This window comes from Protopterus annectens, chromosome 10.part0, assembly GCF_019279795.1.
Source record: "Protopterus annectens isolate FY-2018-M chromosome 10.part0, PAN1.0, whole genome shotgun sequence".
In the NCBI taxonomy this organism is placed as follows: Eukaryota; Metazoa; Chordata; order Ceratodontiformes; family Protopteridae; genus Protopterus; species Protopterus annectens.
The window spans coordinates 1,238,333,133-1,238,359,007 of record NC_056744.1 but is presented as its reverse complement, the minus strand read 5'-3'; the positions used below and the strand labels follow the sequence as shown (position 1 = coordinate 1,238,359,007).

The 25,875-nt window shown below is 38.4% G+C and overlaps 1 protein-coding gene across 3 annotated transcripts in view; it reads right to left on the bottom strand.

Annotated features, from left to right (window-relative positions):
- TNR (tenascin R) overlaps positions 1 to 25,875 on the bottom strand; it is a 5,843,683-nt gene that overhangs the window by 687,300 nt on the left and 5,130,508 nt on the right. For all 3 annotated transcript variants that reach the window (XM_044085960.1, XM_044085961.1, XM_044085962.1), the window contains exon 15: positions 17,908 to 18,177. In XM_044085960.1, the coding sequence (XP_043941895.1) occupies positions 17,908 to 18,177 (270 nt within the window). The remainder of the gene's footprint in view (positions 1 to 17,907; positions 18,178 to 25,875) is intronic.

Below are 25,875 nucleotides of genomic sequence, written 5' to 3'. Positions count from 1 at the left end.
CTGGATATATTTTTTGTTAGATTAATCTTCAAGATTTGATTTATTTTGATGGGTGATTTTCTTTTTAGTATGGGCAGTTTGGTGGTTATTATTGTTTCCAAGTGCAGGTTGTATGGAATTTCACTGTTCCCTCCTTTTTAGCTCAACTGCAGCAGAACCAAAGTTTTAATGTAGTAGTTCTGATTGGTTGATGACTTTATGACATGCATTGGATGTGGCTATGTATGTTCATGATGCCTGTAAAATGTACATAGATAAAAAATATGTGCAACCAGAAATGTTATTAGGATAGGTCTACCTGAGAACACCGACAGATCAAAACGCCGTCGACGAGAACACCGACACCGGAAGACCATCAATGGAAATAACTGATATATATATATATATATATATATATATATATATATATATATATATATGAAAGTTACATATATAACAGTCATTTAATATGTATATATATGTAAAGATATATATATATATATAAGAGTTACGTATATAATAGTCATTTTATGCATATATATATTCTGACAATTGTGACAAGGTTTCTGTCCAAACTTTATAGTGAACAAGGCACAGTTGTATAAGCTGCACTCACCCAGTAAATTGAAGATTTCTGCAGGGATTTCTTGCGTACACAGAGAGAGAAAAGCCTAAGAATCCCAAACAAAATAAATAAATAAAAAAGCAAAGAAACATATAAAGTGGAAACACACATAGCCCTACTTTATATCCCAAGCACTATATAAAAGAGCAGGGAGAGCAGGGAGAAGGAAGGTTGGTGTGGCTACTGCAGAGATGACGTATTTGAACATCTGTTGCTATGGGTAAATGCAACTTAAACAACTGTACTATGTTTATCATTCCCACTGCTGCAGTAACCTTTAGGCTTTAGGGGTTAATTCCACAAAGCCTTTCCAACTTTGGAGGAGGAAAAATATGGATCCAGGAGCTCTTGGAGAATGGAGCTAGCAAAGCTAACCTTAGCCACTGAAAAGGAATCCAGTTTGTAGAGCTCTGTAAAAGTATGTACAGAGGACTATGTAACTGACATAAGAATGCTTCTAAAATCCATCCCTTTTTAGTATGTCATCAAAGAAGACAATGCTCTAGTAGAATGTGCCTTGATATTGCCTGGAATAGATTTGTCATGATGGGAATAACAAACAGAAAAGCTGATGGCAACCACATGGATATTGACTGTTTAGACACATGATGCCCATTATTTGTCCCTTGATAATAAATAAATAAATAAATAGCTGATCATTTTTTCTAAAGGACTTAGTTTTGTCATGATAGTACCTGAGATGCCTATTCATGACTAGAGTATGCAAAATCCTTTCTTCCTGTTTTTTAGGGTTTGGGTAAAAAAAATGGGAGATTGATGGCTTGTTTCAAAATAAACCCCACAACTACTTCAACTTCAACTTCACAACTACTTCAGGCATGCATTTGGGGTTTATTGTTAAAGAGATCTATTTCCTGTGGAAAATCAGATAAGACTCTCCCACTGTGAGAGCATGGAAATCAGAGAATCTTCTTGCAGATGTCAGAGCAATGATGAGTACAGTTTTCCAAGTCAAGAAATTTAAATCAGCTTGAGTAGCAGGTTCAAAGGGGACATAGTCATGTTCTCTAGCACAAAGTTCAGATTGCAAGGAGGAGCAATCTGTTTATGATGAAGTATCAGATGCAAACTGCTTTCAGAAACTGTTTTACCAGAAACAAAGAAGAAAGAAGATGATCCTTTAGCAGACACAGTGAAATGGCAGCAAGAGGAACCTTTAAAGAGGAATAAGAGAGGCCAGAGGAAGGTAACTCACAACAATATTTGAGAAGCAGTGGTACAAACCCCACATGGTTCACTGTTTATTGGTTAGGCACCAACTAGAAAATCACTTCCACATACAAATGTATGATTTTCTAGAAACAGTATTTCTTGCCTCCATTAGTATCTGCTGTACATCCTCATGAAAGAAGTGCCTAAAATATATTAGAAATGAATAATCTAGGAAGTCAGCTGAAGTTTATTGAGACTGGGGTGTGTCAAACTTCCCCTGCCTTATGTGAGTATATCCAGTCTGTGAGGAAGCTTGTGGTAATTGCACTCGGCCAATTCAATAAGAGTGGAGAACCAATGTTACCTATGCCAAACAGCCACAATGATTTCTGGGGAAAATTTCTGAACCTTCAGAATTATTCTGGATATCAGTGGAAAGGGTGGAAAAGCATAAAGTAACATTACCTTCCAAGGGAATTAAATTGCATCTGTTTTCCAGGCTTGCACGCAAGCAGCCATGGAGCTACATTTATTTTAGTTGTCTATTCTGAAAGTAGGTCAACAGATCTATTTGAGCTCTTCTTCTTCTTCTTCTCCTTTCGGCTGTTCCCATTAGGGGTCGCCACAGCGGATCATCTGTTTCCATTTTTTCCTGTCCTCTGCACCTTGCTTTGTCACAACAACCACCTACATGTCCTCTCTCACTACATCCATAAACTTATCTTAGGCCTTCCTCTTTTCCTCTAATGTCGCAGCTCCATCTTTAGCATCTTTTTCCAATATACTCAGCATCCCTCCTCAGTACATGTGCAAACCAACACAATCTCGCCTCTCTGCCTTTGCCTCCAAATCGTCCAACCTGAGCTGACCCTCTAATATACTTATTCCTAATCCTGTCCATCCTCTTCACACCCAAATGCAAATCTTAACATCTTTAACTCTGCCACCTCCAGCCCTGACACCTGCCTTTTTCTCAATTCCACCGTCTCCAACCCATATAACATAGCTGGTCTCATTACCCTTTTGCAGGCCTTCCCTTTCACTCTTACTGGTACCCATCTGTCACAAATCACTCCTGACACTGTTCTCCACCCACTCCACCCTGCCTGTACTCTCTTCTTCACCTCTCTTCCACACTCGCCATTACTCTGAACTGTTTATCCCAAGTATTTAAATTCATCCACCTTCATTAACTCTACTCCCTGCATCCTCACCATTCCTCTAGACTGCCTCTCATTCACACACACATATTCTGTCTTAGTCCACTGACCTTCATTCCTGTCCTCTGTAGAGCATAACTCCACCTCTCCAGGGTCTCCTCAACCTGTTTCCAACTCTCACTACAGATCACAATGTCATCTGCAAACATCATAGTCCACGGGGACTCCTGTCTGATCTTGTCTGTCAACCTGCCCTTCACAATTGCAAATAAAAAAGGGCTCAAAGCTGATCCTTGATGTAATCTCACCTCCATCTTAAATGCATGCTTCAATTCTATTCGCTACAAATGGATCAGTTCCCACTCTCATTCACTTTCAATCCATAAGGGTATTTCCCGGTCCTGCTCAGCTTATCTGCCACTACGTTTTGCTCTGACAGAATGTAAAATGCTTGGAGGGTTAAAGAATTCTGAAGTACTAACTCCAAGTCCTTTCACAACCAGCCTGGGGTGGAGGTTATAACCTTGTCCCTTCTGCTTGTTTATGTACCACATTACTGAGGTATTGTCTGCAAACACTTAAAAGTGTAAGTGGCCATAGGTAATGGAGAGATTTCAAGGCATGCATCACAGCAATCTTGTCTTTATTGATGTGCTTTGGTTTGTATAAATGACTGCATAGGACTTGCATGTTTACTTCATGGAAACTGCTCCCAAAGAAAATCTAAAGTGTCTGTGGTGTGAAATTGATTTGGGGTTCAAGGAAAAAAAAAGAAGACCTGGGTTCAGCTGAATTTGTTGTCTCCAATGCTATTCCTTTTTTAGAAAGCCCAGAACTGGAATTTGATGTTCCAGAGCATGTAAATGTAGGGTCCATATATTTTTTTAGAAACCATTTCAACTTTCTCATGTGCAACATGGCTAGAGGAATCATAAAAATCATAGATGCCATGAAACCTGGGATCCTGAGAAATACTTTTGCAGAAGTCTGAGACTGATTGGAGAAGCCCAGAAAAGATTTCAGATAAAAATCCATCTTCTCTTTTCTTAAAAATACCTTAAACAGAAATATCTAGAAGGCATCCAGGAAACACATTCCTGTGAAATGGAGGGAAGGTTGATTTTGCAACATTTATCTGGAAGCCCAGACTGGTCAGAGGAGAAATAACCCATGTTAATGACTCTTGCCTTCTGCATAATGGCTCTGCAAAGATAAGCAAGTCATCTAAATAAGGAAAAAAAATGAATGTCATTTAGTGTGCTATACGTTATGACTAGAGCTTCACATTTCATGAACACTAAAACTTCCACAAAACAGTATGGCCAGAAGGATTCCAAAACATAAATAACCACTAATAGGGAGTCCAAACCGTTTATTCAACATAAAACATCCACACACTCAGATAATGTTAAAAGGTAACTATAGTATTCAAATCATGCGCTTCTGTCCCTGCCAAAAGCGGGACTTCTTCAGAACTACTAGCATTCATTAAAAATGCCAATATATATGCAAGTAGATCAATCAAAGTAAATAAAATAATTGGAAAATCCCTATCAGCTGATTTGCTACCACTAAAATAAATTAAAGCTGAATGAACTAGTTAATCTAGAGTAATTCAAATACAAAATGCTAACAACCAGTTGAAAAAGTTAAATACAATATGATATAGGCAAGTGGAAAAACACATAATACATTATAAAAAAATGGCAATAAATGACATTATGAAAATAATTTTTTGTAATTTAGGTTATCTGTTCAAAGCATTTCCATAACAATAGTTCAAAATCCTAAAAGTGAACATATAAATGAACATTTAAATTGAAACCTATGAAAAAACAATAAGAGTAACTGGAACCACGAACGTACAGTACATCAAAACTTTGTAGTTAATAAAACAAGTAAATCAATAAATAAACAAAATAACAAAAAATAAAAACTGGAGCAGTCTCCAAACAATGGTGTAAAACAACATAATACTTAAAACCATTCTTAAGCCAGAAGACAAGCCTTAAAACAACTCTTTAGCATTAATATAACTTGATTTCACACTTTCGTCAATAGCAACAGCCTCCTTTAGAAATGAATTACACAAAAAATACATGAACTTAAATACTTGAAAAATAAAATCATGTTAACCAATCACAATAAAAATACAATTAGAAAACATGTCCAATGTTAATTGCTACTCTATTTAACCCTTTAGCATCTAAACTCATTTAGCTAACCTACAGACCTTCAGAAACCATTTAATATTTATGATGTTGTTTACACCTGGTGGTTTGTCTGCCTCTAATCTTAGTTGTTATTCAGTTTCTTTTTGCTCCCCCTAATTTTTTTTATAATTTCCTTCCCTTAAATCATAAGGAATGTGTTCTACCACTGCAAAGAGGAACTTGTTATAATTACTGCATCTAATATGTTTATAATGGGCATTATTTGCATTCTTTGATTTAATGTCATAAAGATGCTCGTTTATCCTGGTGCCCAACTTTCTATTACTCATTCCTATATAGTAACTAGGACAACTTAAACACTAGGCTATGTATACTACCCTTTAGTCTGGCGAGTATATCTTCTAGGTATTTCTATACTGTACCGTAAATGTTCTAACATCACAAAGGGCCCTTCATATATAAATCTATAAGCAGCACAACTATTGCACTTAAAAGTACCTTTAGTGTTGTTGGTATATGGAGCCCCAACTTTAGTGTGGTCATGCTGTAATATTTGTTTAATGTTACTTTTCTTTTTATAAGCAAAGGAAGGTTGTTTTCTTAGGATGTCAACTAGGTCTCTATTACCTTGTATAGTCTTCCAGTTATTATGTATTATATTTCTAATGTCAGCACTATCTACAGATATTTCTACATATATCCACCCCTAGCTGTTTCCTCTGTAGAATTTTCTTTATCTTTTTGTTGAAGCCCTGGATTCAAATTAGAAGTGTAGTACATAGAAGCAGAAAAACGCTTGGCATGGCTTCCTTCTCAGAGATGAATAGGTTGGAAGTGACAATGACAATGATGAAGATGATGATGATGATCACGATGAAATGTCAAGCAATCTGCAGGCAAAGCAACAGACTAACCTACACTGCTTGTGCTGCAGTCAAATCAGATTATTCTTCTTAACACTTCACTCCAGCTTAGATGAACTCCAGCAATATGTTTTTAGATGCATCACAACAGAAGTTATTAATATGAATATTGTTCTTAGACAGTCACATTGAGCTTCTGAAACCCCACAGACAAGTTTCTGAGCCTTCAGTAAGTTTCACAAACATACACTGACCCTCCACATACAAGAAGAATGCAAGCAGCACTGTACATTAGAACAACTGATTACAAACACACACATACACACACACACACACACACACGCACACACAATAAACGGAGAACACCAGCTACTAAAATGATAAACGGAGAACACCAGCTACTAAAATGATAAACGGAGCACTCCAGCTACTAAAATGATAAATGGAGCACACCAGCTACTAAAATGATAAACGGAGCACACCAGCTGCTCAGATGATAAATGGAGCACACCAGCTGCTCAGATGATAAACGGAGCACACCAGCTGCTCATATGATAAATGGAGCACACCAGCTGCTCAGATGATAAACGGAGCACACCAGCTACTCAGATGATAAATGGATCACACCAGTTACTACTACAATAATAAACGGAGCACACCAGCTACTAAAATGATAAATGGAGCACACCAGCTACTCAGATGATAAACAGAGCACACCAGCTACTTAGATGATAAACGGAGCACACCAGCTACTCAGATGATAAACGGAGCGAACCATCTACTCAGATGATAAATGGAGCACACCAGTTACTACTACAATAATAAACGGAGACACCAGCTACTAAAATGATAAATGGAGCACACCAGCTACTCAGATGATAAACTGAACACACCAGCTACTAAAATGATAAAAAGAGCACACCAGATATTCTGATGATAAATGGAGCACATGAGCTACTACTACAATAATAAGCAGAGCACACCAGCTACTACTACAATAATAAACGGAGCACCCCAGCTACTACTACAATAATAAACGGAGCACACCAGCTACCACTACAATAATAAATGGAGCACACCAGCTACTGAATGGATGCAGTAAATAATAAATGGAGTACACAGCCTTGGGGAAACACATAAATAAACCTCTCCTCACCATGGATGATCTGTCACCATTTTTTCCGCGCACTTTTGTGTTTAACTAGTCTGCAACACATGCATGAGTCTTTACAAGGTCTTGCTGCTGTAAAAGTGGGAGGGTGTTCCCTCCCCCTCACTCTATGGTTCCAGTGCCCGTAACAAAGGTCAAAGGAATGGAAAGGATGTCATGTTTTGATGTTTAGCTAAGCTTTTGCTGAAAGGTGGGAGGGGCCAAGTTGCTGTCAGCTCACTGCAGCTGAACGGAGAATCTGTGTAAGTTGAAAAGTTGCTGCACATGAATGCTGGATCTGCTGTGAAAGTCAGGGGCTCCCCTCCCCCCTAACTCTATGGTTCCGGTGCCCATGCTGGAGCTACTGAGGACCCCATAGCTACCTGCCTTAGTTGTTTATAGTATCTATGATTAAACAGAAAGAAATTATTTTCTAGTACTATTTCTAAGAGGGAGCAGTATAATTCAACAAGAGAAGTATCTATAGCTGTATGCTTATTTAGGTATAATCTAATGCATTTAATACCTTCTTCTTGGGGTATTGAGGTAAAGAGAGACACCACATCTAAGGTTAACATATGACAGTTGCCTTCGTCATATCTATATGCATCCTGAAAGGACTTAATTCTGTTCAAAAAAGCCCAGAATCTCTAATGTAAGATAGTAAAGCCTGAAGTATAGAATTAATATATAATCTAGAAACAGTGAGATTTCCTCTGTGTTACTGTGTGGTGCAGATGTCTAAATGGGGGGTGGTGGGTGGAGTGGGGGGGGGGGTTATATCTTTATGAATTTTTGGTATCCCACACAGAATACTTATTTTAGGATATTCAACCAACATAAAACTCTATAGTTCAAAATCTATTAATCCAAAAGCTATCATTCACTTGTTGTACAGTCACTTTTAAGTATTCTTCACTATTGTCTAACATTTTTTTCAATAGCAGTGTTTTATGTTTGTACATTCATAACTACCAAGCTACCCCCTTGTCTGCTTTCATGAATCTCACCTGTTTCAAGTTAGTGAGTATATGCATACCTTTCTCTTCTTCTGTTGTCATGTTAAAAAAAAGGTTTCACTTTTTTACTGTTTAACATTAAACGAATATCTCTTTCAGAAAATTGTTCAAATGTCTTAAGAGTATGATGTAACACAGGGCTGAAAGTAGAAGGAATTCTTTGAGAACCTTAGTGCAGAAGAGCCAAATAATACTTCCTTAGTTAAAGCAGAGTCAATAATTTCAGACGTTACCTCATCAGCCCATGACTAACATTAACATCTTTCAGAATGTAATTTAAATTGAGCTTTCTAGTAAAATGTTTCAGTTGTAAGAGTCTTCGCAAGATTTGCTCTGCAACTAGGGATAAAGTTTATTCCAAGTTTAAGCAAACAAAACAATCCAAAAAGAACATCTTCAGTAAAAAGTATCATAAGTAAATACTGGCCTATCCCAAAGGACATTCCAAAATTAAGGAATGACCTAGGTAAATCATCCTATTTTAGCTACAGAAGAAATGCAAACCTAAAGAATAAATTATGCTATAAGGAGCATCACTCATATTTTCTTTAAGAGCACTAAAGATGGAACATACAGATGCAATAACTGTGTACACTGCTCGAATATATATATATATATATATATATATATATATATATATATATATATATATATATATATATAAATAAACAATAAATCCATTATACATCCAGTAAATGGTAAAAAAAAAGTTGTGCTTAAATCTTACAGAAATTGCAACACTTGTAACCTTTGTATTTAGCTAAATGTTCCAAATGTGAAGCATACTACTACATAGGGATGACCAACCACAAGCTAAAAGAAAAGAATTGGGCAACACATTTCTGATATCAATAGAACAATTGTAACAAATGCATTGTATACGTGCATTTTAGAAACTGATTTTACACCTACTGTTAAATTTATGATCTTGGAGGGATGGTAACATCATTCTAGTAACTTAACAGGAAGAACTAAAATGGATCTTTAGATGTAAAGCCTACATTGCACCAGGTCTGAATGAGATGGCTGCCTTTGAACCCCATTTAAAGCAACTACATAACAAAATTCATTAATTAAAAGGTAGATCACATGATAGCTCAAATTTTGTATTTGTATTTATTTTGTATTTAACTGCTGCTTCAATTATTATTTTGATATCAGCCTGATGAAGCCTATATGGTGAAAGTGTGCTTACACTTGCAATCTTACTTAGCGATTTTATTTATTGATTGATTTACTTGTTTTATTAAATACAAAGTTTTTATGTATATTTGTGGCTCCAGTCACTCTTATTGCTTTTTTCATATCACATTGTTTGGTGTTGACTGGATTTATCGCTGAGCTAATACTGATTTTTCTTAAATTGAAACCTATGCATGTAATACAATGAAATCTAAAATATGTTGTCTACCAGTAGGAAACCTATTCATAACTTGGCTGTCCTCATTTGTAGTACTAGGATGACAGATAAATTATCATTAATATGCAGTGTGGGGGGGGTGTCATTCAAGTTCAATTGCCAGTATAGCTCTTTGTACTCTCTTCTAGTTTCCAATGCCCCCCAGTGTAACAGGGAATAATCTCTAATATTCCAGACAGAAAGGTTTTAAAATGTACACAAACAGTGAATGCTTGCATAGAGAGTTATTGATGTTCTGATGCTCAGTATCGTAAAGGTGTTCATAAATGTGTTTCTTTAGTTGTCTCTCAGTCTTACCAATGTAAAAAGGGAATCATGAGCTACATTTTGCTACATAACTTAGACCACTACTATTGCAATTACCATATTTCAAAACTAGCTTGTGTTTACCAAGGTCCTCCACCTGTATTTCTTGATCCTCAAAAATATATTTACATGGTCTGCATGTTCTACACCTTTGTGTACCTTTGTTGTTGAAATTACCACTACTTTTACCTGATGTTTCTAATATCTTTTTAAAATTAGATAGGGTCTTGCATACAAAATGGGGAGATTATCCAAGTAAGTTGTATAACTCATCATTCACCCTACAAATCATCCAATTTTTCACAGCTAGATCTCTTACCTTAAGACTGGTTTTGCTTATTTGGCTTTTTTGTGAAAGGATGCCTATAAGATTTGCACTCTGAAGCATGGACCATCTTAGAAACTCCAGGAATCAATTATATTGTTTGAGAACCTTGGTGCAGAAGAGCCAAATAATACTTCCTTAGTTAAAGCAGAGTCAATAATTTCAGACTTTACCTCATCAGCCCTGAGTTACGTACTCAAGCTTATCTTCAAAACACTGTAGCAATAGCAATGGCCCTAGATACATTGGGCTCATGAAGAATCTCCCAGAGTGTCTCCCAGCCATTAAGAAGACGGTTCTCCCATGCCTGAAATGGACAGTAGAATAGCCAGTGAGTACATGGCTGACCCCATTTCATGCTGGCCAAAAGGACTACACCAGAGGAAGCCTGAGAGGTAAGTGAATAGTCTGAGAAACACCTGCTAATGGCTGATGCATAGACTGAGCCTGCAGAGTTGTTAAGAGCTACTTGGTAAGCGATTTTTTTCTTTCTAAGAACAGCAGAATTAGAGGCATCAGGACCAGACTAGGTATCCTGTAGCCAAGAAAGAGAAGCCAAAAGCTATAAGTGTTGTCGGAGTGAGTCAGTCAGAAGGTAAGTTGTCACCTGGTGTGCATACAAGCAGTTTACAATTTCCATGTTACCACTCATTTTACTAAAATAAAAACACTGACAGTAAAAGAAAATGGTATTATAATATAAAAACACTTTACTGCCCATCCCCAAATAAACAGTTTAGTCACAATGTTAAAAATTTACAGAAACAGATCATACATTTAGTCAAAAGACAGCTAAAAGTAGCAGACTCTGAATAAAAAACTTCCAATTTTGCTAAAAATACTTTATTTCTTAAAGGTGCACTACTGATTTAAGTCAGAAATTCAAAATTAATATATTTTTTTAAAAAAACAGGAGTGGCTTGTGCTATTGGACTGCAGGACTGAAGCCCCCCCCCTCCCAGTTGTAAAATGAAAAGAACAGAAAACTAGCTGCAAGTCATGTGCATGTGTGCTTTTCTATCCGGACTGCCGACTAACCAGTCCGGATTACAAAAACAAGGCAATCGGTGTAGATGCCCCAGAAGTCTAGGTGGTAACAAACCGCATAGACTCTAAGGAGAACAGACTGCAATGTCTGCAGTCTACATAGCAACTGCTTAGCTCCCAGCACCCTCGGCTCATATTTGATGCACTCTGGCTACCGGCACGCACGCACGCACTCTCGAACTGACTGTTGCTGCAAGGGAGAATTGGTGGCTCCATACTTGGACTTTTTGTTTGACCTCAGACTGATGCTGTAATTTAGAAGCTCTGCATGACCTCAGGATGATGTTCTGCAAGGAATATATTGGAACCAAAGCATTCTCACTGGTAGGGAATATTTACAGGTAACAGTAATTCAGAAGCTCTGCAAGGATGTGTGTGTGTGTGTGTGTGTGTGTGTGTGTGTGTGTGTAATGCCCGAATTCAATATTCCTGGTGGCTAGAGTTATTCAGGCTTAAACCCTGTACCTTGGATACAGGTAAGAAGAGCCTAAATTCCCTACCCACCACCACTGCATATTTTTGCCTCATATGTTTGTTCTGAATCTGATGACAGGCATTTGAATTTCAGACTTCATTCTGTTCTGAATCTGATGACAGGCATTTGAATTTCAGACTTCATGCCTCATATGTTCTGAATCTGATGACAGGCATTTAAATTTCAGACTTCATATTCTTCAGAAAATACATGGTGACACTACACAAACCATTTATTCTAGCAATTGTCTAAGTTTATAAGATCAATATTTGAAAATTGTCCCTATTTTTGGGGCTGTATTCCCTATTATTGGCTTTGTCCAGCTTTTTTTGTTCTAAGAGGTTGAGAGCTATGGTGAGAACTGAGAACTCAATTCACTGAATATGTTTGGGGGCTGTATTTCCCCATTATTGGCTTTGTCCAGGTGTTTTGTGCTAAGAGATTGAGAGCTATGGTGAGAACTGAATTCAATAAATGATAGCCATTTAAGTTTCAGTCTTTGTGTCTTTCAAGCAACAGCTTATATGACATAGTGGTATGTTGCTCTGACTGTAGTGCATAGGGTCCGAGGTTCAAGACTTTGCAGTAGAATACATGGTGGTAAAATAACATTTTATTCTAGCAACTTTCCAAGATTATACAAGCAATGTTTAAAACGTGTCTTTGGTTTTTCGGCTTTTGTCCCCCCCCCCGCAATAAATTTTGGCTTTTTTCCAGATTTCTTGCGCTGCAAAGTTGAGAGATACAGTTGAGTGTTAAGTGGATTTTGCAAGGAGCTGAGAGCTTGAAGAGAAGTTTAGTGCTGCTTATGCTGAGTCTACTTGCAATGTTAATAGCACAACAGGTAGTGTACTTGCTTTTAATGCAGAAGGCTTTGGGTTCAATTCCCGCAGTATGTACATGTGTTGCTGATACTATACTGTGTTGTACTTTTAAAGGGGGTGGATGCTACAGTCCTGAGAATGTCCTCTTTGGTTGAGATACCTAGTAACTATAAACCTGTTATCAGTTTGCCATCCATTCCCAATTGCAATATTACTAGCTTATCATTTTTTTAATGTAACACAGGCAATTTGTTCCTTAAGGGCAACAGGCACTTTATTTGTAGATAAAACCATGGAATATAAAGTTGTTTGCTAGCAGCAAACTCTTCATTAGTTACAGATCTCTTTAATGTGGAATTATTTAGATGACTATTACTTCTGCAGAGATTGTTCATATTTACTGATACTGGTGGATTGTAGAAGTCTGAGTAGACTTTTATGATGGAAATGTTCTGAATTGGGCAGTTTTGCCATTATTGGTGCATGCATTTTGTTTCATTTTTTTCTGGAAAAATATTCAAAACAATACATTTAAAACACCTTCTAACAACTGTAATGTATTATACAAGGAATAAAATTTAATACAAATCAAGAAGGTGTTTATTGATTATCTGATTAGCTCAGGCACGCCCCCTCCCAGTTCTTGGTTGGATTCTTTCGATTAGGAACCAGTTAAATCAACTGTCTACAAGCACAAACTTTTTTTGTTACTAAATATTTTCACTGAGTCTGAATGCTACTGAAAGTGATGAAGCCAGATCGAAGCAATCACTTCTCTTAGATCTTCATTTTTTTTGGAAGAGTACTTATTGTCCACACCTAGGGAGCTAAGTCCATCATGTAGGATATCTGCCGCACAATTCCCCTGGCTGAACTATACCTCTCAACTGTCCAGATTTTTGCAGAATGAATAGATTTTTGCTTCTTATTTTTGGTTTGTTTCTCATAAAATTTGTGGTTTTCTGGCAAATCATTTAAGATTGAAGTCACTTAATAATGGCAGATATTGAGTTTCAGACTTCATATCCTTCAGAAAAATGCATGCTAAAGCAAGACCTGTTATTTTGTCAACTAAGTTTATACAAGAGCAACTTTTAGTACTGTTTGTTTGTTCCCCCAATGTATTTGGCCTTGTCCAGATTTCCTGTGTTAAGAGGTTGAGAGGTATGTGCAAATAAATTGCTTTATAGAATTGGGTATATCCAAACCTCTCAACTGTCCCCAATTTTGGCTCAAAATGTTGCTCTCCCCCTAGTAATCCCTCTGTAAAATGGCAATTTTGGAAGAAATGTGGAGAATTTACAATTAATAAATAATAGAGTTACAGATTACTTTTATTTTAGAAATGCGTGTAGATTCTCTTATTTTGTCAGCTGCTCAACTTAACATTACTAATATTAAAAAAGTGTCCTTTTTTTGACACGTTCCCAGCTGCATTGTGTGGCTATTTTATATTTTTGCATCACATTTTTGGTTCATTTTTCAAAAAATTGTGGTTTTCCTGGCAAATTAGTGGCAAATCATTAAAGATTGACATTAGAAAATAATGACAGACATTTGAGTTACAGATTTCATAGCCTTCAGAAAATTCATACTAACGCAAGACCTACTATTCTATTATCTTTCTACATTTATAAGAGCAATATTAAAAATTGTCCTTATTTTTGGTCCTTTGTCCCACTTCCATTTATGGCTTTTTCCAGATTTCTTGCTCCGAGGTTGAGAGGTATGACAAATATGTCAGGGCCATCACCGTCAGCCAGAGACATTTCAAATTGTGACATACTTGTTGTACCCCACTCCCCCATGTAGTGACTCTGGATGCGTCCAAGCAAGGCAAGGAGCAGTTATGCAGTGTAAGTGTGCAATGTATCCCCCCATCCAAGGTAGACACAAGAACTACAGTGGCTTTTCATCTGCCCTTGATTTTGCAGAATGTTCTGGTTTTCTGTCTTATTTTATACTGCTGATTTATGCTTCTTCTTATTCAGAAAATGCATGTTATTGCAGTGCCTGTTGCTCTTTGTTTAAGTAGCAATGCTTTAATGACCATCAGGTAAGCTTGTCTGAGATTGTAAGATGCAAGTAAGCATAAGTAAGTATACTGTTAAAGAATTACCAACGTTGAAATCCTTTTTGTTGTTGCCATGCAGAGAATATTTACATAACTAGATAACGTATAAGCCTTGGGTATTGAAATGTATATGACAGTATTTGTAATAAAGGACAGGACTACAGTATGTATTACATACAGAATTACTGTATGAGTACAGTGGATGGCTAAGATAGCAGCACCATGATGGCAGCGGTCTCTCTAACTCCCCAGCTGTGCACTTAGGTTCTTTTCATGCACTTATCTGTGTTTGTCAAGTTGTGAGGTCGTTCTTCTGGCCGGGTGTGTGTCCGGTGTCAACGGCTGTGTTGTGATATCTGTGGCATCCCGATGTGTAGTTTTTCTGTTTTATTTCTTACCTTTGAAACTTGAAGCTGGGCTTGCAATGCGAGTTGGCGCATTGGTTGCAGTGGTGGAAGGGGAGTTTGCCGGCGTGAAATTCAAAATGAAAATGGGATTATGTCTTGTTGGGGAAATTCAGAGGTGAGATGGAGATATGGACAGTTTTCAGAGCTGTGTGGTTGGCTGCAGAAGTTTCATCAGTGAATCGGTGTATGGTTTGTTGGTTTTGATGTGCAGATGGAGTACCTTGTGGTTCCTAGCTGGACTGGAGAAAGCTTTCTGGCCTGACCGGACTGAGAGGATGCGGCAGCTGATGTTCTGAGCCTGCTGTTGAACTAGAACTTGATGTAGTTGGTGCATTAGTTGTAGCAGTTGTGTTTTTGACACCGATGGTTGGCTCATACTGCTGTTTTTTATTGTTTTTACTTTCTGTTTATGTGTAATGTTTTTTTTTTTCCTGCGGTTAAATGTTTGAGCTTGGAGGAACAAAATTTCATTCAGCCATGCGAATGGTTGAATGACAATAAAGTTAAAAAATCTTGTATTTTCAGAGTCTCGTTACATTTGTTGGAGACTTGCAGTCATCTTTGCAGGCTTTACTTGTAAACTAAACAGAATGCCAATCTATCATGTGTGGTCCATAACCTGTGCAATAATCCTTTAAGCAATTTATCTTGAGCTTGTTTCTTGTTTGCTGTTCATTTTTTACTTTGATCATGTTTTCCCCATGAAACAAGTAGATAGTTGTTGTCAAGCAGCACCACAGCAGGTCTTTTTTGGATAAGAAACATTTTTACAAGTGGGGGCAATCGGTATCATAGAGATTGCTACTTTCAGAATGTTACTTGGTACTTTTATAAAGCTGAATCATGGCCTCAAGCTAAATGCCAAAAAGTGCATAGTCATCCCCTTTGGAAAAAAACAAAGTAACCATGAACTACCACATGCGTGGTAGTCCCCTAAATACAGAAAGTGTAATAAGGGATCTGGGGACCCAAGTAGATAGTAATCTCTCCTTTGATAATCATATGGTAAGGTGCTTAGAAAATCCTTCTATGTGGCCCACCTAATCAAAAAAGGGTTGGCATCTAGAACAAAAGAGGTTATTGTGCCCCTCTACTCATCACTCATCAGACCTATCATAGAGTACAATGCCCCATTTGGGATGTACCTTACAAGACACCTGCAACAGCTGGAAAGACCACAGAAGTACCTCACCAAGAGGATTACTGGCCTCAAACATATGCCCTATGCAGCCCGACTGAAGAAACTCCAGCTGTACTCGGTTGCATACCGCTTACTCAGAGGTGATCTCTGCCTGACATACAAGGCCATGTCCAAGCCAGAATTGATGGACATGCTCCACCTAAAAAAAAAACAAATCCCCAAGAGCCACACACTCTAGGGATCTAAACCACACCACAATGATAAATAGGACGTGCTGGAGAGATAAATTCCTGTCCCAGAGACTCCCCTTGTTTTGGAATAGGATTCCAATCTACATTAGGCAGAGCCCCTCACTACTTTGACAAGTGGATGGGAAACAGAAAATTTACCCCGGGGATCACTACAGTGGCTCTGCTGGACAGAGGTACAGGGAACTAATGGCTCTGCTGGACCAAAGCACAGGGAACTAATCTAAGGGGGCGGCGAAAGCCAACACATTCTGGCTAGGCTTATAGATGCCCTCAGGCAGATAGCCTAGTACTTACCTATGAACCTATGAACCTATGAATATAAATTATAATTAGAACTGCAGTGCAAGGAGAAGTGGTTTGAGATGAGTGCTGCTTGTTTTTTATACTTTATTTGGACTGGCATTCCAGTAATGTATTTAAAACTTAATTTATTTTTTCATACCTCACAACCTTTTTGTTTCCATCTAGATATTAAGTAAGCTGTCATGTAGCCAATGCACTGAAATATTTTTTTCTCCACTTCATTTTGCCTTGATTGGACTCTCATAATGACGGTTTGGCACCCAGTTGGGCAGCATATTTAATTAAAGTTGCAGTGTTGTGGTTTTGAACATAGCTCTGCCCCTTTCTAGTTGGCCACATCCCTTCCCATTGCCCCACCCATTCAGCTGTCTCCTGCAGCCCCCCCCCCCTTTGATTTGAAGTCACCAGCCACCACTGCTTAAAATGGCAAGAATGCCTCTGTGGAGGGATTCCCCAATAGGGATTTAGGTACTACAAATGAAGATCTTTGCTGATTGTGTGTGACAGACTTGATGATGTTTATTCGTTGTTCTTACAGTGCCTCTCAGTATTCAATGATCACCTTGATCACTCATTTCCTCACGTCTCATTCTTCTGGATGTCACTACTTATCTGTTTGAAAAATATGCTCACAACACCAGTATGTTTGCATATTTCTTCCCATTGATTTCAGGATCCAAAAAAGCACACATGTATTCAGCACTAGCAAATGAAAATGACAATAATTTTAAACAGATACATATCGACAAAGGAACAGTTCTGTACTCTGCCTTGGAAATGCTAGGACTTCATAGTTCATAATTAAGAAGTAAGTGACTACCCCAGTCCTTCTGTTTAAAAATTAAATCTCTAGCTATATTCTTTTACTTTCAGCTTCCACATCCACATACTTCCGACAATCTGTACAGCCACCCATGCTTATATTCACAACACACGACTCCATTTTCCATGCAAGCTGACAATCCCTAGCTACTAATATTTCTCCAAGCACTTTTATAAAATGTTAAGTTTTTAATGCTACCCTTTACACTGAAAACTCAAGACAAATAATTCACACTATTGTGAAATGTAATGATTACTCCAAATATGAAACAGGTTTCATTAAAGTTTTGTTACTTAAATTGCAGTAAAAATGTAGATAAATCCTATCATTCTTTGATGAGGCCTTCATTTGAAAGCACAAATACTTGCCTGTCATGAACTGGGTTGTTGCAGCACTGCTCTCCACTGAATCCCTTATTGCAGAGACAGACACATCATACAGTGTCCCTGGCTTCAAGGCTTGAAGTGAGTGCTGGCTTAAAGTGGGCTGCAGTTTAAATGTTGTCTTTATTCTTTCTCCATCTGCTAGTCCATATCTTAAAAGAATATGATCCACTTTGGCTCTGGGTGGAGTCCACTCTACAAAGGCCACTGTATCTGAGATATCACGCATGAAAATCTGACTTGGGCTGTCAATTACTGTAAGATGGGGGAAAAATATAAACCATCATTAGAAAAACATTAATACTTGAATTCTAAAATAACATATATTACTAGATATACCATTTATTTGCTAACACAGAGAAAAATCCATATAATTGATTATCTCACTTGTTATAGCTTAATTAACTGTCACACTGATGCACTTTCAACCCTGGAGTTAAGTTTTCAGTAATAGTTCAGATTAAGAAATATTTTGTTTTTAGACAGATGCATCAGGGAAGTCACACTGACATGTAACTGACTCATTGCAAGCCACTTGTGTCAAAGAAAGCAGAAATACAGAAAAGGCAAAAAAAAGAGAATCTGCCTCTAGGGGTTCTGTCAGAAAGAAACAAGTATGAATGTTATTTTGATAAAAACATCATCAAAAATAATACTTTCACAGTGATGTTACACTTCTTTTATGGGGATGGGAGGTCTCCAACAACACCATAAGGAAATTTTGCCTGTCCACTCCTTACCTAAAATAATAAGCATGAAGATGACAGATTTCTGGCATGCAGTGTCCACTTTCACAAAATGCAAAATTCAGCTAAGTATGTACTGTCACACCTTGGTTCTTTAGCTGATGACCTACTCCACAAAATCTTTCCATGTGTGCAGATCAGCTTGTATAAAAAAATGCATACCCTATGCAAGCAATAGTGCCAGACAGGGTGTGTGTTACTGGTGAAATAATGACCAGATGGGGTGCTGTGAGGAGGCGAGGGCTTCTTCTCCACTGTAAAGGGTGTTCTTTCCCCAGTAGCACACACACACACCCTCTCACACACTGGAGGGGGCATTATTGTACTTACAGAATGAGTTGTTAAGCTCTTTTACATTTTTTTTATTACTATATACTTTATTACATTTTGATTGACTTCTCTTAATACACATTTCTCTAAATTGTGGTTGTAAATAGGCAGGGGTTCAAATCACACAATGGCTGACTATTAAGAGTATGACTACAATGCTAGGTAGGAGTGCTTTATACAACAGATCTGCTGTGTACACTTCCTCTAAGTGGAAAGAGTTACATACTGATAGGGCTCTCACAACTATTTCACTCTCTTTTAAGATCTTTTATTCAAGACTGAAATGTGTGGAAATCTCTGAATGGTGAAAAATGAGCTTTTCATCAAATAGGAAAGAAAAAATCTTTTAATTCAATTCATCTTAACTATTTTCAATTGCCCTTATAGTGAGTGACCTGTGTGGTGATACTATTATTATTATTATTATTATTATTATTATTATTACTTTTATGTGTTTGCAGTGTTTAGCCAAAAAAAGTTATCTGTTTGCATTTCTGGTTTGCTCTAGGTCCCTTGTCATGTAGCTGCAGTTGCAGTTTTGAATTACTTCAAGATCTGAGCAATGTTTATACACTGTACTGCACTTCTATCTCCATAAATAAAATTATTTGATAAAGATATCTGTTTGTACTTTACACTCAATCTGGGGCCATACACTTCTAGTTTCATTAGCAATTATTGGAGAATTACGAACTACTGAAAGATCTTGGTCTCATTTAGTCATTAAATATTTCATTTTTCCATAATCAGTATTACTGGTTAATTTCTGCCTAGTCTGCTGCCTTAAACTACAGTGGGATTGCAATAGTGGCAGTATAGTAATTTTTGCTGCAGGATGTGAATTTTTGTGCTTATATAGCTGTTTACATTCTAGTTTTGCTGCTGGTGTTAGGGTCTTACAGTTTGCTTAATATTTGCCTACTTTAAGTTGCATTCCAGAGCCTTTCTGTGAGTTACATTGCTGTTTATTTATTTGACATCTGTTTATTGGGAAAGTCAGACTGGGATAATATCCTATTTTCAGTTGAAACCCATGTTCTTTTGTCTGCCTCAATTCCCACTGATACATTAAAATTCTGCTCTCCCTGGTGCTCCCTACTGGTTACATATTAATTACATAATTTCCCTGCCCTCACTGTAAACGCTAAAGCTTCTGAAATTCTAAGCTACTTAAGGTAATTCACCTGGGGCTCAGGGTCATTAGGACTAAAACAGCTGTGACTTGCTATAGGTTTTGAAGTCAAAGAGCTCCACTATTGGCTTTATTTGATTTAATACCTCTATAGCTAGTCTGCTATAACAAGCACAAGGCTACACCCACTCAGGGTCTTTTATTCAAGTCTCTGAGAAATGTGGAATGCCCTGAGCTGTTTGAAATTGGCTTTCCATCAAAAAGGGAAGAAAAAAAGCTTCTATTTCAATTCTGCGTAATATTTTCAGTTGCATGTATGATGTTTTTTTTTTCTGCACTTTTCTGTGTTTTAGCAAAAACTTATCTATTTGCATTTTGAGTTTGTTCTGGAACCTTAGTCTTATAGCTTAATTTCAGTTTTGGAAGAATTGTGAATTCTGCAAGATCTGGGGATCATTTATACATTGTATATAAGTACAATTAGTTGAAAAAAGCTAACTGTTTGTATTTTGAACTTAGTATGGGGCCTTGGTCCTCTAGTTTCATTCACAGTTGTGGGAGAATTGTGAGCTACTGCCTGATCTTCACCTCATTTTGTCATTTATTACTGCCTTTTTCCACAAACAGTGCTGCAGGTAAATGTCTGCCTAGTCTGGTGCCTAAGACTTTCAGATTGCAATAATGGCAAGTGTTCTCATTTTTTGCGGCATAATTTGTGCTTCTATGCTTATACAGCTTGAAGGCTTGAAGTGCAATCATTTTATTGGCCAGAAGGCTATTGGCATTTATCCCCACCTTGTACATGTAGGCATGTAGACACTAAATTTCCTGTATAAAACTACCTCTGAAACTGTACCCAGTGACCCAGGTGTGCAAAGAACAATTAGTTTGTGCGCTGAACTGCATTGCTCTATGAATCTACTTCTACACAGCCTAGTTATGCTTCTTGCCTCAAAAGAACCCACTCTAGCCCACTATTACCCCCCTTTGTACCATACCCTAGTAGTTCACCAAGAAGGACCTGACATCATGGATATGTACTTTCCCAATTTCTCCATCACCAATCTGGTGGATATTGGCAGCCCAAGACAATGTAGCAATTATCTCATGTTCACTGATAATTAACTAATCCTTAGAGAAACCGATGCAGTATGTGAGAGGTGTAATTAATGTCACTGTAGGCAAGACTCTTACATACAAGCAATCAAATAACAATCAGGTTATTAGTAACACACACCACACATAGTGGGTACCCGACACACAGGCCAACATATGCTGAGGCACTAAAAACAATCTTCCTACAGCCAAAAGTCTTCCCGAACACTCAACCTGCATCAGTTATCCTCAGCAAACCCAAAAGCATGCTAAAGAAAACAATACCCAATGCCACACATACAGCCACAGCCCCTACTGCCATAGCTACAAACCCCATTAGGCAAGCCAACACACTACCCAATACTCTAATCATAGGAGACTTCATAGTGAGACATATGTATTTCCCAGCCATCAGACTGAACAAGGAGAAAATCATGGCCAGTTGCCTAATAGGGACTAAGATCTGCCAAGTCACGGACACAGTATCAGTATGACTCAGTCAGCATCCATGTAGGTGTAAATAACCTGAGATGTACCTCCCTGGACTATATGAAGAGAGACATTATGGAGCTCTGTTGACTCTGTGTCCCATGACGGTAGCATTGAGCAACATTCTACCTTTACCAAGGATGATGCCACTATACAAACAGAAAATAATTGACTTTAATAATTAGCTTCTGGTGTCTTTCAAAGGGGTATAACATTTGTCAGCACCGTAGGATATTGTTAACAGACCACATTGCTTTGCAAAGGATTCTCTGAACCTGTCCCTACTAGGATTTCAAATATTGGCTTAAATATTCTCCTCCTCATCGTGCCTTTTTTAGTCAATGCCAAATTGCCAAATCTTCCAACTTGGCAAAATTAACCAAACAGAATCTAAAGGTGTTACTGCTCAATGTCAGGAACCTGAATAAGAAACTCCACTCTCTCCAAGCTCACGTCACCTTGGAGAATGCAAACATTTGTGTTATTACCAAGATGTAGTTTGAAACCACAGAGAGCAACCTGGCAGTGCAGGGATACAATGCCTTCTGCAGATTTAGACTAGCTACTGCACAGGCAGGGACTAAAGGAGGAGATGTCTCGATCTACATCAAAAACAAACATTTGTCAAGGCTGGTCAAAAAGGATGACACACTTGAGTTTCACATTGTCCAAATTGCTGTAGGCAGAGTCCCATATCATAACCTTGCAAGCTATAGATCACTATATATGACCCATGAAACCCATAGTTCATACTTAGATCTAATGGAGATACTTACCGTTCAATCCAATGTCATATTCCTTGGAGACTTTAACTACTCCTCTATTACCTAGGCATCCTATATGACCCTAAACTTACAGGACCAGAGATTCTTGGACTTTGTAAACAAAATTACCCTGAACCAGTTATTTCATTTGCCCATTACAGATGCAAGCTTACTGGCACTGTACTCACAAATATGTCATGGCTTTGAAATACATTGCCAAATGCACACTGGTGTGTTGCCTTGCCACCCCAGGTTCTTTTGCAGCCATGTTCCAGTGCCAATGCCATTTGTATGGCGTTAGTTCATCTTTCATCACTGTGGATACACCCCACTAGGCAGGAAAGTCATGTTCATTTACTGCTACCCCTTCCATGCCACACAATGATGGCATGCATGGCAAAGTATGACATGTTTCTCTGGGTGAATGTGAAGTATGTGGCAGTCAGGCACATGTCCACAGACAGACAGTTGTGGTCTTATGGCCTTTGTCCTTGCCAGCATGTGTTAACGCCAGTGCCAAACCTTAGAGGGGATTCACCCATGTCTGGAGATGTTCCCACCTGAGGTTCCACAACACTTACTTCACACACACACACACACACACACACACACACACACACACACACACACACACACACACACACACACACACACACTCACACACACTCACACTCACACACACAGTGCAGTGTTCCTGGCACACATTCTGAACACATACCCAGTACTGCTGGACACCTATCTCCCTCTCAGGAAGAAACATCCCCTTCCTTCACAGTAAACCCAACTCCCCAGTCCCCTGTACATATCACACACACCACTCCATGTTCTTATTTATCCTCCCATTGTTGATTCCTGTTACTGTGCCAATCCCCACTTGTGCATATGAGGAATAGTATGCCCTGCTTTTACAGACGTGTTCTATGTTTAGGTGATGTCTGATGCACAGTCTGGTCAGACAGTGCACTGTACAGCATAGCCTGGTGTAAGATTGCACACATCAGTTTTACTCTTTGCCTTGTCTAATCTGGAACATAGCTGTGGAAAGATGCTTCACCTTTGCCAGTGCTGCTGTGTATTGCATCCACCTCTGCTTTGCATGGTCTTCCCCTGCAGCTTGTTCTTCCAATGGCTCCTCAATCAGCACCTCCAATGCCACTGCCAGAGGACTATTTGGTCCTCCAGTGGTAATCCCATGATCTACCTGCATGTGATCATGCTGTTCAGAATTGTACAAACAACAAATATCTTACTGCAGGTCTCTGGAGCATACTGCAGTGTGCCAAGGAAAGAATCCAGTGGAAGGTGCCTTCCATTGTACAGAAGGCTTTCTATATGGCCCACCTCATAAGTAAGGGTATTTCATCCAGGAACAAGGAGGTCATAACACCCCTGTACTCCTCCATTATCAGACCCATTATCAAGTACAATGCCCCCTTCGGCATGTACCTTGCCAAGGACATGCAGCAGCTGGAGAGACCACAGAGGTTCCTGACCAGGAAAATCCAGGGTCTCAGACACCTGTCCTATACAGAAAGGCTGAAAGTCCTGTCACTCTACTTAGGTTCATACAGACTGCTCAGAAGTGACCTGTGTCTGGCATACAAGGTCATCTCAGACTCAGCTTTGATGGAGTTGCTGCATATCCGTAAGTCAAACTCCACTCGTGCAACCAGCGACTAAGATCTCAACCTGGTCTGTGACATTAATAGAACTTCTTGGTGGGAGAGATTTGTGTCCCAATGACTTCCCCATCTGTGGAATAGATTTCCTCTCCATGTCAAGCAGAGTACTTCACTAGCCCTCTTTAAGAGGAACCTGGATGACTGGATGGGAAACAGAAAATATACCCATGGGATCCCATCTGTGTCCCTGCTGGACAGGGAAACAGGTGCTGACTTTGCGGAAACATGGGTGACATTCTTGGCTAGGCTTATAATGGCCTCTGAGCTAATAGCCTATTATGAACCTATGAACTTATGAGTCCAAACATAAGCTCAATGATATTTCAGGTCTTCAACTGTGGTGTGTTGAATTGCATCTCAAGCGTGCTGTGCGGGTTGCATATTGGTCTTGTGAGCCATGGCTCCAAGGGATATCCAGCATTCCCAATAGGATGTCCCTGTGAGAAGTCACCTGCGCACATCGGTGGTATAGGTTGCATGTGTGTCACATGTAGGAATCTGGAGTTTCCAGGATGGCACAAAGACACATTTTAAATGATATCCTATGTATTGCACACCACCTTATTTATTTATTTATTTATTTGTCATTTGTTAACCGGGTTAGTCCAACTGAGCCAGTGGCCTGTTTTCAGTGGAGACCTGAGGAGAAAAGCTCCAGACAGTTATTACAAAGTTACATAAAGAAAAACATCTGACAATGAAGTTGAATATAAACAATAATGTGGTTTACATGAGAACATTAGAAATTTACAAAAGGCCTGGGAATGAAGTTTACATAAACACTAAAATAATGTGCATAACATGCAGTACTAAAGTTAGAGATTTTTTTTTATTTTATATCAACAATCAGAGAAAGAGATGCCAATGAGATAAGACACTTGCAATAGGTGGGTGTTAATATTGTGAGAGGTAGTAAGGTGGTAAGGTGGGATTTAAGTGGGATCATTGCAGTCACAGGTGTTGACATTTAGGAAAAAAATTTTAAATTTGTATTTAAAGAGATCTATGTTAGAAATGATTAGGATGTTAAGGGGGAGTTTGTTCCATGCATGGGAAATATACTTGTAAAGAAGTTTACCAATGTTTTTATTTGGTTTATAGGAGCTGGTCAGAGTGGAGAGTTCTGGGAGGGGTATAATGTGATATTAGTGAGGCTAGAGCAGGACAGGAAAGGGGTTTTAAAAGTACAGTATGAGTCAATTGCATTTGGGAGTGAATCAGGTGCTGGGGGAAGTCAAGCCACTGGAATTGTTTTAGTGCATGGCAGTGATGAGATTTGTAGGGTCAGTTACTAGCAAATCTTGCAACACTATAGTATGATTGACATAGTTTAGCCCAAAGGGTAGATTGTAGATGTGAACAGATGGGGAAGGCATAAAGTAGACATGGAAGGCCTGAGCTAGTCTCTGCCTAGAGTCAGGGGCTAGGTATTTTTTGTATGTTTGTAGAGTAGGCCAAGTGTTTGATTGGTCTTCTTAATACAGTGCTGAATATGGGTATTTGAATTGGTAATCGATAATAATGCCAAGATGTTTAGTATGTGGGCCAGGTTGTACGATGCTATTGTCAAGAGAAGAAATGGTGAAGGTTGATTTGAGGTTAGAAAGGGTTTTTGGAAAAAAAGAGTAGTAGCTTTGTTTTTTGGGATTTAGAACTGGTTGTTGATTAGCATTTTTCTCCAGATAGGAAGCTATATTGAGTAGTAGAGAGGAGGT